General features: G+C 34.8%; 1 protein-coding gene, 1 long non-coding RNA gene and 1 pseudogene across 2 annotated transcripts; 2 read left to right on the top strand and 1 right to left on the bottom strand.

Annotated features, from left to right (window-relative positions):
- The first annotated feature begins 2,961 nt into the window (after positions 1-2,961).
- LOC125818511 (putative disease resistance protein At3g14460) lies at positions 2,962-14,142 on the top strand. The gene is given in 4 exon segments (XM_049497999.1): positions 2,962-2,977; positions 3,065-4,139; positions 4,142-5,137; positions 12,401-14,142. Coding segments are annotated over 3 exon segments (3,804 nt in total). The 5' UTR covers positions 2,962-2,977; positions 3,065-3,073.
- On the bottom strand, positions 4,324-11,975 carry LOC125818522 (uncharacterized). Its single transcript, XR_007442402.1, has 2 exons — positions 11,820-11,975; positions 4,324-4,559 (listed from the first exon to the last, which is right to left on the bottom strand). It is a non-coding gene; the product is annotated as an uncharacterized LOC125818522 (long non-coding RNA).
- Positions 10,174-15,703, top strand: part of LOC125818512 (putative disease resistance protein At3g14460) — a 32,340-nt pseudogene continuing 26,810 nt past the window's right edge.

The following is a 15,703-nucleotide window of genomic DNA, read 5'->3' as shown; positions in this document are numbered from 1 at the left end:
AAATGAAAATAATATCAAGCCAGAAATGGAAAAAAAACACACACACAAAGATAACATACTTGTTAATTTACATAAATACTTCATAGCCTTTTGCAAACTTTGAGTGAAATAGATACAAAAACTTTTTCATCACTTGATTGACATATTTGACTCCTCCCAATGCATTACATTCTGATTTTCCTACTCATATTTGCCATATTTGATTCCTCCATATGCATTACCATTCTGATTTTCCTACTCAAGGAAACCCTTTTCTTAACTTATTATATATAGAGGTTGTTTGTAACATTTTTATTTCATTTTAATTATTATTTATTACATAGATGTTTAATGCATAGTAAAATGTGACATACCAGTTATCAACTTTAGGGCTTCTTCCGTTTAGGTAAAGGGTGGTTATGATTCTCCTTTATTTTATTTTATTTTTTAATAATAAGAAGATGGAAAACGAATAGTAAGAAAAGTTCAATAAAGGAGAAAAACCATAAATAATTTTCTAGGTCAATAGAGAAGTGTCTCATCACCTTGTTGTTATTATTATTATTATTATGTTTTTATCTAGCTTTATATTATATATAGATTTTTGTAATTAATTAAATAATACATTTATAATAAACGAATTGATTTAAAGAAGAAAAAGGGGAAAAAACCTTTAAAATAAATTAAATAATAAAGATAAAAATACTTAAAATATTTAAAAATATGAATATTTTGTAATTGTAATAAGAAAAAGGACAAAAAATAATTTTTGTTTTTATTAAGAATAGAAATTAGAGAGGTATGAGTTATGAATAATTACTCCTTGTAAGTTTGTATGTGAAGAGTCTTTGTTGTAATTGTTTATCCATTAATATAATTTTTATTTGTAATAAATTAAATAATTTACTTTTACAATAAAATAATTAATTTAGATAAGAAAGAAAAGCCAAAAAAGGAGAAAAAAATAAATACAAATGGAGATCATAGAGAGGTGCCACATCACCTTGTCTATGTTTCTCCTTTATATTATATATAGATTAATACGTAAAACGAAGTTTTTTAGATAGTGTTTCAAAATAGAACCTAAAGTTATTATTTTAAATACGAAAAAAGGTCAAAAATGTCTTTAAACTATGTGAAATGAATAAAAATCTCTTTGTTTATTGTTTGATCCAAAAATGTCCTAGTCTTCAATACTTTAGTCCAAAAATGCTCTTATTGTATTTAATTGGCAAAAAATGTTCTTTCCCAAATAAATATATTATTTATTTATTTATAACATTTTCTTAATATTTTTTTTTAAATTAGTAAATATTTATCCTACTTCAATTTAGAAAAAAATAAAAAATGAAAATATTTCTTATTTTATTGTAATTATTGTTTATCGTTATATAAATAAAAATTAATGATGGATTTACTATGATCTTATATACATGACATATATTATCCATTAAAAGGGTACATGAAATTATTCTATTCTAATTGATAAAATGAGATTAAGAAGAAAAAAATTACTTCCTACATTTTTATTTGTTAAAAGTAATTTTAAAATAAAGAAAACAAGAATAGGGTTCTTTAATAATTTTTTTATTAGGAAGAATATGTGTTTAAAAACAATATAAATAATATATTTATTCAAAAAATTACATTTTTGACCCATTTAGTAACTATAGAGGCATTTCTGAACTAAAGTATCGACTGCAAAGACAATCTTGAACCAAAGTATTGACAAGAATGACATTTTAAAGCCAAACTATAAACGAAGGACATTTTTAATTATTTCACAAAGTTATTAGGTATTTTTAACCCTTTTCCGTTTTAAATGTGTCTATTATTATCTCTAAAACATATATGCTATACTAGAGCTGCTAATGTGCAATTTCTATTCTCAAAACTTGATATTTAAGGATTGGTCAATCCAATTATTATGACTATTTGATTACCTAAATGATAATATGATTACTAAATTTTAAGTAATAAAATAAAATTGGGTAACTTTAAAAGAGTATAATATTATTATTTTTATGTGACCATTTGTCCCCAAAATGGGTCTGAAAATCCCCATTTTTTCCGGCGACAAAATCCTCCCAAACCCTAAAGCATCAATATGATCTCAAACAAGTTTGGGGATTTTCGTCGAAAGAGGTAAAATAGTACTGTATCTTAGATTTTTGTTATTTTTTTTTTCTTTTTTCTCTATAATATAATTTGAGTTTTTAGTGTTTAGTTTCAGGTTATTTTTTGAGCCGAGAGTCTATTGAAAACAGTCCTGAGTCCTCAAGGTAGGAGTAAGTTTTGCGAATAATTGAAAACAGTCTGGAGTCCTAAAGGTAGGAGTAAGTTTTGCGAATTCACTACCCTCCCGAGACTCCACTTGTAATATTGTAGTGATCTTGTTGTTGTAGTTCTAGTTTAAAGGTGTTTTTTATTAAGTTCTTATGTTGTTTTGTGACTAATTTCGTGTTTTTGCTTACACAATGTCTTCAAGATATAACTATTAATTATATTTTATGAGAAGAGAAAAGATTTTTAAAATAATGAAGTTGGCCTTTTCTTATCTACTACTGTCAATTACTATACAAAACAAGACAAACATTGTAATGAACGACATGTTCTCTCCAGCACTATCTTTATTCATCTTTATCTCCATCAAATGATAAGGAAGGAAGTGCGAAGATTTATCAAAATGTTAAGGATAATTCAAACAAGGAATCCAGTTGTGTTAAAGAACAAAACGAACTTTTTAAGAACGTAGAGTAAACATATTCATGATATGGTAGGTCCCTTTTAGCACTATAATGAGCTGTGTAGAAATTTATAATTTTAAGCTTTTTATTTTTGAGCCTCTCACTTGGGGCGGGGCCCATTTCTACACCCCTAAGTACCATTCCTTTCTTGCTTCAATTATTGAATTGAGAAAGTAATGAAAATAGTCAAGAAACATAGTTGTTGACTGTAGCTAAACATAGTTGTACCAATTACTCTTAGCATTCAACAGGTAAAATAAACAAGTTGTTAGTAATTGAAGATAGAAACATTTATCTTCTCAAAATTCTTAAAAATTCATTTTGTGGTTCCTTTGTAGATTTCAGAAATGGAGGTTGGCTTAGCAGTTGGTGGTGCATTTCTCTCTTCAGCTTTGAATGTTATCTTTGATAGGCTTGCTCCTCACGGTGAGCTGCTCAAGGTGTTTCAGAAGCATAAGCATCATGTTCGGCTCTTAAAGAAGCTGAAAGTGACTTTACTTGGTCTTCAAGCAGTTCTAAGTGATGCAGAGATTAAGCAGGCATCAAATCAATTTGTGAGCCAGTGGCTTGATGAGCTTCGAGATGCTGTCGACTCTGCTGAAAACTTAATAGAACAAGTCAATTATGAAGCTTTGAGGCTTAAGGTGGAAGGTCAGCATCAGAATCTTGCAGAAACAAGCAACCAGCAAGTAAGTGACCTTAACCTGTGCTTGAGTGATGATTTTTTTCTTAACATAAAGGAGAAGTTGGAAGACACTGTGGAAACATTGGAGGATTTGGAAAAGAAAATTGGCCGCCTTGGCTTAAAGGAGCATTTTAGTTCGACTAAACAAGAGACTAGAATACCTTCAACTTCTTTGGTTGATGAATCGGATATCTTTGGTAGGCATATTGAAATAGAGGATTTGATTGACCGTTTAGTGTCTGAAAATGCAAATGGAAAAAAGTTGACTGTAGTTTCTATTGTTGGAATGGGTGGTGTGGGTAAGACAACACTTGCTAAAGCGGTTTACAATGATGAGAAGGTGAAGGACCATTTTGGTTTGAAAGCTTGGTTTTGTGTTTCCGAGGGATATGATGCTTTCAGAATAACAAAAGGGTTACTTCAAGAAACTGGCTCATTTGACTTGAAGGTTGATGACAATCTTAATCAGCTACAAGTCAAATTGAAGGAAAGCTTAAAGGGAAAGAAGTTTCTTATTGTTCTGGACGATGTGTGGAATGACAACTACAACGAGTGGGATGACTTGAGAAATCTTTTTGTGCAAGGAGATATAGGAAGTAAGATCATTGTGACTACACGTAAAGAGAGTGTTGCCATGATGATGGGAAACGAGCAAATTAGCATGGACACTTTGTCTATTGAAGTCTCTTGGTCTTTATTTAAAAGACATGCATTTGAACACATGGATCCTATGGACATCCGGAACTTGAAGAGGTCGGGAAACAAATTGCAGCTAAGTGCAAAGGACTGCCCTTAGCTCTGAAGACGCTCGCAGGCATGTTACGCTCCAAATCAGAGGTTGAAGGGTGGAAACGTATTGTGAGAAGTGAAATATGGGAGTTACCGCACAATGACATATTACCGGCGTTGATGTTGAGCTACAATGATCTTCCCGCACATTTAAAGCGATGTTTTTCCTATTGTGCAATATTTCCTAAGGATTATGCATTTAGGAAAGAACAAGTTATTCATCTGTGGATTGCCAATGGTCTCGTACCACAGGAAGATGAAATAATTCAAGATTCAGGCAACCAATACTTTCTCGAGTTGAGATCAAGATCATTATTTGAAAGGGTCCCAACTCCTTCTGAAGGGAACATAGAGAAATTCTTAATGCATGACCTTGTCAATGATCTAGCCCAAATTGCATCTTCAAAACTTTGTATCAGGTTGGAAGAGAGCCAAGGATCTCATATGTTGGAAAAAAGTCGACACTTATCATATTCAATGGGATATGATGATTTTGAGAAATTGACACCCCTCTACAAATTGGAGCAGCTGAGGACATTGCTTCCGATACGTATTGATCTCAAATATTATTACCGTCTAAGCGAAAAGGTGCAGCATGACATACTGCCAAGACTAAGATCCTTGAGAGCACTATCATTGTCTCATTATCAGATTAAGGAATTGCCAAATGACTTGTTCGTCAAATTAAAGCTCCTCAGATTTTTGGACCTTTCTAAGACATGGATTGAAAAGTTGCCTGATTCCATTTGTTTATTGTATAACTTAGAGACACTTCTCCTGTCATCTTGTGTTGATCTTGAGGAGCTACCGCTTCAGATGGAGAAGTTGATTAACTTGCGTCATCTTGACATAAGCAACACTTCTCGCTTGAAGATGCCGCTACATCTGAGCAAGTTGAAAAGCCTCCAAGTTCTAGTGGGAGCCAGGTTTGTTGTAGGTGGTCGCGGTGGTTTGAGAATGAAAGATTTGGGTGAAGTACATAACTTGTATGGATCTCTATCAATTCTAGAGTTGCAAAATGTGGCTGATGGAAGGGAAGCTCTGAAGGCAAAGATGAGGGAAAAGGAACATGTTGAGAAGTTATCTTTGGAGTGGAGTGGAAGTATTGCCGACAATTCACTAACTGAAAGAGACATACTTGATGAGCTACGCCCACACACAAACATAAAAGAACTCCGAATCACCGGATATAAAGGAACAAAATTTCCAAATTGGCTTGCTGATCATTTGTTTCTTAAGCTAGTAGAATTGTCTCTTAGCAACTGCAACGACTGTGATTCCTTGCCAGGACTAGGACAACTCCCATCTTTGAAATATCTTTCTATTAGAGGGATGCATCAAATAACAGAGGTGACGGAAGAATTCTATGGCAGTTTGTTCTCCAAAAAGCCTTTTAAGTCTCTTGAGAAGCTTGAATTTGAAGAAATGCCGGAGTGGAAGAAATGGCACGTACTAGGAAGTGTTGAGTTCCCTAAACTTAAGGATCTTTCAATTAAAAATTGTCCAAAGTTGACGGGGAAGTTGCCTGAAAATCTTTGTTCTCTGATAGAATTGAGAATTTCAAGATGTCCTGAACTCAATTTCGAGACACCTAAACTTGTGCAGATTGAGGGATTATTTTTTAGTGATTGCAACTCTCTTACCTCCTTACCTTTTATCATTCTTCCCAATACCTTGAAGACGATAAGGATATCTAGTTGCCAGAAATTGAAATTGGAGCAGCCAGTTGGTGAGATGTTTCTCGAGGATTTTATAATGCAAAAATGTGATTCCATATCGCCCGAGTTTGTCCCAAGAGCACGCCAATTGAGTGTAAGTAGTTTCCACAACCTTACTAGGTTTTTGATTCCTACTGCAACTGAAAGGCTCTATATTTGGAATTGTGAGAATCTTGAAAAACTTTCGGTGGCATGTGAGGGGACCCAGATAACATATTTGAGTATTGGCCACTGTGAGAAGCTGAAGTGGCTGCCAGAACACATGCAGGAACTCCTTCCATCTCTTATGGAACTGTATCTGTCTAAATGTCCAGAAATAGAGTCCTTTCCTGAAGGAGGATTGCCCTTCAATTTACAACAACTTGAAATCCGTCATTGCACAAAATTGGTGAACGGCCGAAAGGAGTGGCGTTTACAAAGACTCCCCTCTCTCAGAGATTTAGTGATCGTACATGATGGCAGTGACAAAGAGATTGAACTTTGGGAGTTGCCTTGTTCTATTCAAAAGCTTACCGTTCGCAATTTGGAAACATTAAGCGGCAAAGTTCTCAAAAGCCTCACCTCTCTTGAATGTTTATGTATTGGTAATTTACCTCAAATTCAGTTAATGCTGGAAGAAGGCCGGTTTTCCTCCTTTTCGCACCTCACTTCGCTTCAAAGTCTACACATCAGGAATTTCCCTAATCTCCAATCACTTTCCGAATCAGCACTGCCTTCCTCCCTCTCTGAGCTGACCATCAAGGATTGCCCTAACCTCCAATCTCTTCCGGTAAAAGGGATGCCGTCTTCCTTCTCTAAACTACATATTTACAACTGCCCATTGCTCAGACCACTACTAGAATTTGACAAGGGGGAATACTGGCCAAATATTGCTCAAATTCCCATCATATATATCGATGGCCAATACCTGTAATGATTAAAACTATGCTGCTGCTCTAACAAATGTAAGTTATTCTTTTCCCTCAAAAGGATTTTATTTTTGCTTACTTCCCTTTGCTTTTCCTTATTAAAAATCTTGTTGAGCAGTATAGAGTGTCTGTTGCCACTTTGAAGCCAAAAAATCATCTTCAGTTCGAGATGAATTTAATTTTAGATAACCAAAAAAAGGGTGATAGAATCTTTATATTCACGTGGGAACATTGTAAAACAAATCTAGTATAGATGGAAACTAAAATTATTTGCTCCACATAATTGATAGCTTGGTGTGATATTAATGAATAAGTAATTTTTTACCATGAACGTATACTTGTTCTTTCCCTTTTTATTGAGTTTAGCGTTATGCACTTGTTCGCTATTGAATTAAAAGCTCTAATAGAATTCAAATGTGTACGATACACAAGATTTGTTTCCTATGTATCAAAAATACAATTGTTTGCCTCCCAATATATTTAACAACTAGAAGCATTAACACTATTTAGGCTTTTATTAATGATTATTGGATATTAACTTAGCAATTTTTTTTCTCTGTCAGGATTTTGGTAACAATTTATATAAGCTGTTACCGCTCTAGCTCAGTTGGTGAAGAGGATAAGTTCTGCTGCAATTCTCTACTGAATAGACAGTCGCTTGAATAATGTGGTCTAACAGCAAAGTGTAAGTGAATAAAGGTAGTATTGCAGTTCGGTTATCGCTGACTTTAAGCGTTTTGTTTATGCTTTGAACTGTTTATACATAAATTTGTGTGATCGTCAGAAAGATGTATCTTTTTGCTATTAATGATGTTTAATATCCTTTTCAGAATATAAATTATGCCATGCTCATCATCAAATGCATAGCTTTATTTTTAAGCTCCATAGAGAATCTAAATTTTTGAAAAAATAATCACGGATAACGATCATAAGTTTTCGGAAATAAGTAAACGTCAATTGTTAGAATTAGATGTTATAGACTTGTAGCTAATTGCTGTGCATTATATAATTGCATATTTCTTGGATGGCAGGTACTGGATTGGTTTCTCATAAAAGAACATGTCTAAGGTATGGTGAAACTCTTGCAAGATTCTGTTACAACAACAATGCTGTTCCTTTTACTGTGGATACCAAGACGGAAAGCAAAAGACAATTCCATTACTGGACTTTCTGTATTGAGAAATTGGAATTTCTGGAAGCAAATGGTTAGAAAAAAACTGTAAATGCAATGTAAAATGTATAAGAAACAGGGGACACTTTGTTTGCATAATTTTTTGATGTTGTTAATACTGATTAAATGATCTATGTGTATGAGTTCATACTGCTTAAAATTTCTTCGTTCTTGTTTTTCTTTCTCCTCTTTATATTATATATTTTATTTAGTGGAAATCTTCCCATACATGGGCGGTGCTAGAGAGGAAGCTATGGGTTCGACAGAAACTGGTAACTACACAAAACAAAGACAAACATTGTAATGAATGGTCTACGATTACCGAGAACATCTTCATTACTATTTTCACTTAGCCTTTTCGTGTTGTCAAGATTTTGGTAACAATATGTAAGTTGTTACAGCTCTTAGCTCAGCTGGTGAAAGGAAATTTTGCTGCAATTCTCTGTTGATAGACAGTCACTTGACATCAAAGTGTAAGTGAATTCAGACTAGTCACTTTTATCTTCCAGATTAAGATAGGTTCGCGGTTCTGTTATCGCTGACTGTAAACATTATGCTTATGCTTTGAACTGTTTATTAATAAATCCGTGTGATTGAAAATGTGTAATCCTGACAATTTATCTGCATTCTAAACTTGTCTGCTTTAAACTCGTTACTACCTTCCATGCTACATTATAGGACCTGGACTGCAAGTGGTCTTAGATTGAAAAGACAACTGAATTGGTATATGGAGTTTCACAGTAGAGGACTAACCAAACAGCCCTTACCTTAGTCTTTACTACATTTTTCGTTATAAATGACGACAGTTGTTTTTAAGTTTTGCATGTATGTTATGAGAAGTATCATCTCTAGAGTGGTTCTATGGCAAACTAACAAACAACTTTTCTATTTGTCAGGAACTTGACAACAGTAAGACAGTTTTTTTGAGAATAATTTGGCTGTAATGATTAAAATGAGTGGTGTTCAGATAAATGTAAGTTATTCCATTTTTTTTCTTTTCAGTAGCTTTTTATTTTTCGTTACTTCTCTAATCTTACCTTGTTTGTTTATTATTTTCTCTTGTTAAATCTTGTTCAGCCGCATGTCATCCCGACGTGAATAGTCTTATTGGAAAAAGCTAAAGCTAAATTCAATAGAACTACCATGGCGAATACGCTTACCTAGATCATGCATTTTGTTGTTTCAATTTTTCCACTGACTTGAGAAAGGAGGATGCAATTTAGAGTTGCATATGTTCACCCTTGTGCTTTGATAACATGTAGAATCTTATTGTCCTTTGGATATTAAGAGTCTCTAATAGAATATCCAAAGTACATGTGTAAGAAAGTTCTAGTTCCTATATATCAAAAATACAAGAGGTTACTTCCAGATAATTTAACATCTAAAATCATCCAAACAATGACTTACCTGACCTCAACTATTAGCGAGTTTTAATTTATTTATTTCTCTTGATCGGGTTTTGGTAACGATAGGTTCGTAGCTCAGTTGGTGAAAGTTTCATTTCCAACAGAAATATGTGAATTTGGTGGTATGTGGTCCCCACCAAACTAAAGGTTCTTAACTCTATTTCCCCTTTTTTTAAAATAGGAATAATATATAAACAATTAAAACTGTTGAAGCTTCTCTACTTGAATATTTTTTTTTGAATTTAATCTCAGTAAATTTGAGTAGTCTTTGTGTGAACGCATATCATGTCTATATTGGTTTATTGTAAACAACAAATACAAATAAGTTTCACCTAATCTGAATTTGCTATGAGGTGTTTTAGCTCTCACAGTTGAGAGGACTTTATCACAACGATTCAAGCTCGGAAACTCTAATTAATTACGAGAAAATTTTATCTCTTTTTTTTTTATAAAGAAAAGATCTTGCATATATAACCAAACAACTAGAGGGGAAAACTTTTATCATTTCACTGTAGCTCTTGGTGTTATCAAATTCCCAACTTCTTGACATGTTTTCAAGTATTAAAAAATCATAGTAAAGTCTTCTTGTTGGGTGAAAGCCATACTCATGGAAAGGACAAAAAAGGACAGTTTTGATTATTTTTTCTTCTATGGCTGTCCACATCATCCTTCCTCTCTTGCCTCAATTATTCAATTGAGATAAACAAGAAGACTCTTCTTGTTGGGTGAAAAGTCATACTCTTAGAAAACTATAGTTATACCAATTATAGACCACTAGCAAAAAAGAGAAAGAAATCACTGATCATTCTTGTTTGCAAATTACTCTTAGCATTCAACAGGTAAAGTAAAGTTCCTTTAGTAATTGAACATAAAAACATTTGTCTTCTCAAAATCATTTTGTGTTTCCTTGATTTGCTTTGCAGATTTCAGAAATGGAAATTGGCTTAGCAGTGGGTGGTGCATTTCTCTCTTCAGCTTTGAATGTTCTCTTTGATAGGCTTGCTCCTCAGGGTGATCTGCTCAAGATGTTTCAGAAACATGCGAAAGATGTTCGTCTCTTAAAGAAGCTGAGAATGACTTTGCTTGGTCTTCAAGCTGTGCTAAGTGATGCAGAGAATAAGCAGGCATCAAATCAATTTGTGAGCCAGTGGCTTAATGAGCTTCGAGATGCTGTGGATTCTGCTGAAAACTTAATTGAAGAAGTCAATTATGAAGTTTTGCGACTTAAAGTGGAAGGTCAGTATCAAAATCTTGCAGAAACAAGCAACCAGCAAGTAAGTGACCTCAACCTGTGCTTGAGTGATGAATTTTTCCTCAACATAAAGGAGAAGTTGGAAGACACTATTGAAACATTGAAGGAGTTACAAGAGCAAATTGGTTTCCTTGGCTTAAAGGAGCATTTTGGTTCGACTAAACAAGAAACTAGAAGACCTTCAACTTCTTTGGTTGATGATTCTGATATCTTTGGAAGGCAGAATGATGTAGAGAATTTGATTGACCGTTTATTATCTGAAGATGCAAATGGAAAAAAGTTGACTGTAGTTTCTATTGTTGGAATGGGCGGCGTGGGTAAGACAACACTTGCTAAAGCGGTTTACAATGATGAGAGGGTGAAGTACCGTTTTAGTTTGAAAGCTTGGGTTTGTGTTTCTGAGTCATATGATGCTTTCAAAATAACAAAAGGGTTGCTTCAAGAAATTGGTTCACTTGACTTAAAGGTTGATGACAATCTTAATCAGCTTCAAGTCATATTGAAGGAAAGCTTAAAGGGAAAGAAGTTTCTTATTGTTCTGGATGATGTGTGGAATGACAACTACAACGAGTGGGATGACTTGAGAAATGTTTTTGTACAAGGAGATATAGGAAGTAAGATCATTGTGACTACACGTAAAGAGAGTGTTGCCATGATGATGGGAAACGAGCAAATTAGCATGGATACTTTGTCTATTGAAGTCTCTTGGTCTTTATTTAAAAGACATGCATTCGAAAACATGGATCCTATGGGACATCCGGAACTTGAAGAGGTCGGAAAACAAGTTGCAGCTAAGTGCAAAGGTTTGCCCTTAGCTCTGAAGACGCTCGCTGGCATGTTACGCTCCAATCCAGAGGTTGAAGGGTGGAAGCGTATTTTGAGAAGTGAAATATGGGAGCTTCCACACAATGACATATTACCGGCGTTGATGTTGAGCTACAATGATCTCCCTGCACATTTAAAGCGATGCTTTTCCTATTGTGCAATATTTCCCAAAGACTATCCGTTTAGGAAAGAACAAGTTATTCATTTGTGGATTGCTAATGGTCTAATACTGCAGGAAGATAAAATTATTCAAGATTCAGGAAACCAGTACTTTCTCGAGTTGAGATCAAGATCGTTATTTGAAAGGGTCCCAAATCCTTCTCAAGGGAACATAGAGACATTCTTGATGCATGACCTTGTCAATGATTTAGCCCAAATTGCATCTTCAAAACTTTGTATCAGGTTGGAAGAGAGCCAAGGATCTCGTATGTTGGAAAAAAGTCAACACTTATCATATTCAATGGGTTATGGTGACTTTGAGAAATTGACACCCCTTGACAAATTGGAGCAGCTGAGGACATTGCTTCCGACATGTATTGATCTCAATTATTGTTACTATCTAAGCAAGAGGGTGCAGCATTACATACTGCCAAGACTAAGATCCTTGAGGGCATTATCGTTGTCACGCTATGAGATTGTTGAGTTGCCAAAGGACTTGTTTATCAAATTAAAGCTCCTCAGATTCTTGGACCTTTCTCAGACAAGGATTGAAAAGTTGCCTGATTCCATTTGTGTATTGTATAACTTAGAGACACTTCTCCTGTCACATTGTCATCATCTTGAGGAACTACCGCTGCAGATGGAGAAGTTGATTAACTTGCGTCAACTTGACATAAGCAACACTTCTCTCTTGAAAATACCGCTACATCTGAGCAATTTGAAAAGCCTCCAAGTGCTAGTGGGAGCCAAGTTTCTACTAGGTGGTTGTGGTGGTTTGAGAATGGAAGATTTGGGTGAAGTACAGAACTTGTATGGATCTCTATCAGTTCTAGATTTGCAAAATGTGGTTGATAGAAAGGAAGCTGTGAAGGCAAAGATAAGGGAGAAGAATCATGTTGAGAAGTTATCATTGGAGTGGAGTCGAAGTAGTGCTGACAATTCACAAACTGAAAGAGACATACTTGCTGAGCTAAATCCACATAGAAACATAAAAGAACTCCAAATCACTGGATATAGAGGAACAAAATTTCCAAATTGGCTAGCTGATCATTCGTTTCTTAAGCTAGTACAATTGTCTCTTAGCAACTGCAAGGACTGTGATTCCTTGCCAGCAGTAGGACAACTTCCTTGTTTGAAACATCTTTCCATTAGAGGGATGCATCGAATAACAGAGGTGACGGAAGAATTCTATGGCAGTTCGTCCAAGAAAAACCCTTTCAAGTCTCTTCAGAAGTTAGAGTTTGAAGATATGCCAGAGTGGAAGCAATGGCATGCACTAGGGAATGGAGAGTTTCCTGCACTTGAGAACCTTTCAATTGAAAATTGTCCAAAGTTGATGGGGAAGTTGCCTGAAAATCTTTGTTCTCTGATAGAATTGAGAATTTCAAGATGTCCTGAACTCAATTTGGAGACACCTAAACTGTTTACATCCCAACATGAGGAAATGAAGCAGATTGAGGGATTATTTATTACTGATTGTAACTCTCTTACCTCCTTTCCTTTTAGCATTCTGCCGAGTACCTTGAAGACAATAAGGATATCTCATTGCCAGAAATTTAAATTGAAGGTGCCTGTTGGTGAGAAGAGTTATTATGACATGTTTCTTGAGGATTTGATACTGGAAGAATGTGATTGTATAGATGATATATCACCTGAGTTACTCCCAAGAGCACAGAAATTGAGTGTAAGTCGTTGCCACAACCTTACTAGGTTTTTGATTCCTATTGCGACTGAAAGACTCTATATTTTGAATTGTGAGAATCTTGAAATACTTCCGGTGGCATGTGGGAGGATCCAGATGACGTATTTGTATATTGACGGCTGTGAGAAGCTGAAGTGGCTGCCAGAACATATGCAGGAACTCCTTCCATCTCTTAAGAAACTGGAACTGTGTAATTGTCCGGAAATGGAGTCCTTTTCTGATGGTGGATTGCCCTTCAATTTACAACAACTTAAGATCTGGAATTGCAAGAAACTGGTGAACGGCCGTAAGGAGTGGCATTTACAAAGACTCCCCTGTCTCAGGGAGTTATTCATCGTACATGATGGCAGTGACGAAGATATCGAACATTGGGAGTTGCCTTGTTCTATTCAAAAGCTTACCGTTCGCAATTTGGAAACATTAAGCGGCAAAGTTCTCAAAAGCCTCACCTCTCTTGAATGTTTATGTATTGGTAATTTACCTCAAATTCAGTTAATGCTGGAAGAAGGCCGGTTTTCCTCCTTTTCGCACCTCACTTCGCTTCAAAGTCTACACATCAGGAATTTCCCTAATCTCCAATCACTTTCCGAATCAGCACTGCCTTCCTCCCTCTCTGAGCTGACCATCAAGGATTGCCCTAACCTCCAATCTCTTCCGGTAAAAGGGATGCCGTCTTCCTTCTCTAAACTACATATTTACAACTGCCCATTGCTCAGACCACTACTAGAATTTGACAAGGGGGAATACTGGCCAAATATTGCTCTAATTCCCACCGTTGTGATTGATCGGGAATACCTGTGATGATTAAACCAAATGGCTCTCCAACGATGTAAGTTTTTCTTTTTCATCAGAAGCTTTTTACTTTTGTTTACTTCACTTTGCATTTTTGTTAATTCTTTTCCTTTTTAAAATCTTATTGAGCAGTGTGGACTGTTTATTCTCAAACCACAGCTACTGACCAAAAAATGCTCATATTTCCACCATAAATGTTGATTGGGAGAACTTATAATGATTAAAACGAGTAAGTTATTTTATTTCCCAAGTATCTTTTGATTTTTGGTTGCTTCTTAATTCTTTTTCTTTATGTAAATCTTTTTGGTTACTTCTCTTTGCTTGTTTCTTAATTCTTTTTGGTTACTTCTTTTTATATTTGCATTGAAACATTGTAAAATATATCTAGTATAGGTAGGAATTGAGATAACTTGCTCCAGAAAGTTGACCTTTAAATTTATCTTTATTGTAATTGCTTTTGTATTTTTCCTTAAAACCTAAACCTGAATTTTTTCTGTTGCAATTTGTTTTGCTGCTCCGGTATTGTGTCCAACCTAATTGGTATTGTTCATTTTTGTGAAACATACTTCAATTATTTGAATTTAAAAAATGTATCTCCGTTATCCAACATTCTGGATATCTGGTTGATTTGTAGCCATAAAATTTGCATCTCTTGATTATTTTGTCATCCATTTATTACAATTTTTATTTAACTTTTTATGCTTTTAAGATAGTTGTTTGGTCAATCAACTTCTTGATTCTTACTTGAATGTGAAAGTGCAAACACTTGGAATTTTCATTTGCTCAAATGAGACTCATTTGAATAGTTCCAAGTGTTATGGAGTTAGTATCTAAGTTAAGGAATTTTCACTTGGAATTCCACTGGATTAATTTCTGACCCAAGATTATGGAGTTAATATCTTAGATGGTCACTCAACTTTGAATTGTTTTATTAGAAAGTCACTCAATTTAATGACCGGCCATCATGAGCTGCATTCACTGGTCTTTCGCACCTCACTTTGCTTCTAATTGTTGTGCGTTATATAATTGCATATTTGTTGGATGGCAGGTATTGGCTTGAACTATAAATTCAAACACATGGCATGCATGCATTGGATTGGTGTACACACCAGGTGCGGGTAAGTTTTACGCGATTTTCATCGCTCACGTTTTAATTTCACATCTTAATTGCAAAAGACATCATATGTAGCTTGTGCAACCATGTTTAATTGGAAGTTTTTAGTTCTTGTAAGCATCGAAGATTCCATGTCAAGAATGAAACTTTGCTTACAGTAGAATAAAGATCTGTGTCACTGTAGAAAATCTTTTTAAATGAATCATAGATACATTGTATTTGCACTATTCATCAATGTTTGCACATATTTAATCGTGCCACAACATGATCATGGATAACGAAGATTTGTCAATTGGTTTCTATTGAAGCATATATATTTCCTTACAAACATTTATGTAGGTTGGGGATATTCTTGAAATCATAAGAAGAAAGAATATACATCAATCATCCATGGAAATGTATACTTACGAGGAGACAACGGCCATCACCACATAAAAAGAACATGTCTAAGGTATG

Source organism: Solanum verrucosum, unplaced genomic scaffold (assembly GCF_900185275.1).
Source record: "Solanum verrucosum unplaced genomic scaffold, falcon-dt-bn FXZP01000462.1, whole genome shotgun sequence".
NCBI classification, from domain to species: Eukaryota; Viridiplantae; Streptophyta; class Magnoliopsida; order Solanales; family Solanaceae; genus Solanum; species Solanum verrucosum.
This window is presented reverse-complemented; position numbering and strand designations above follow the sequence as displayed.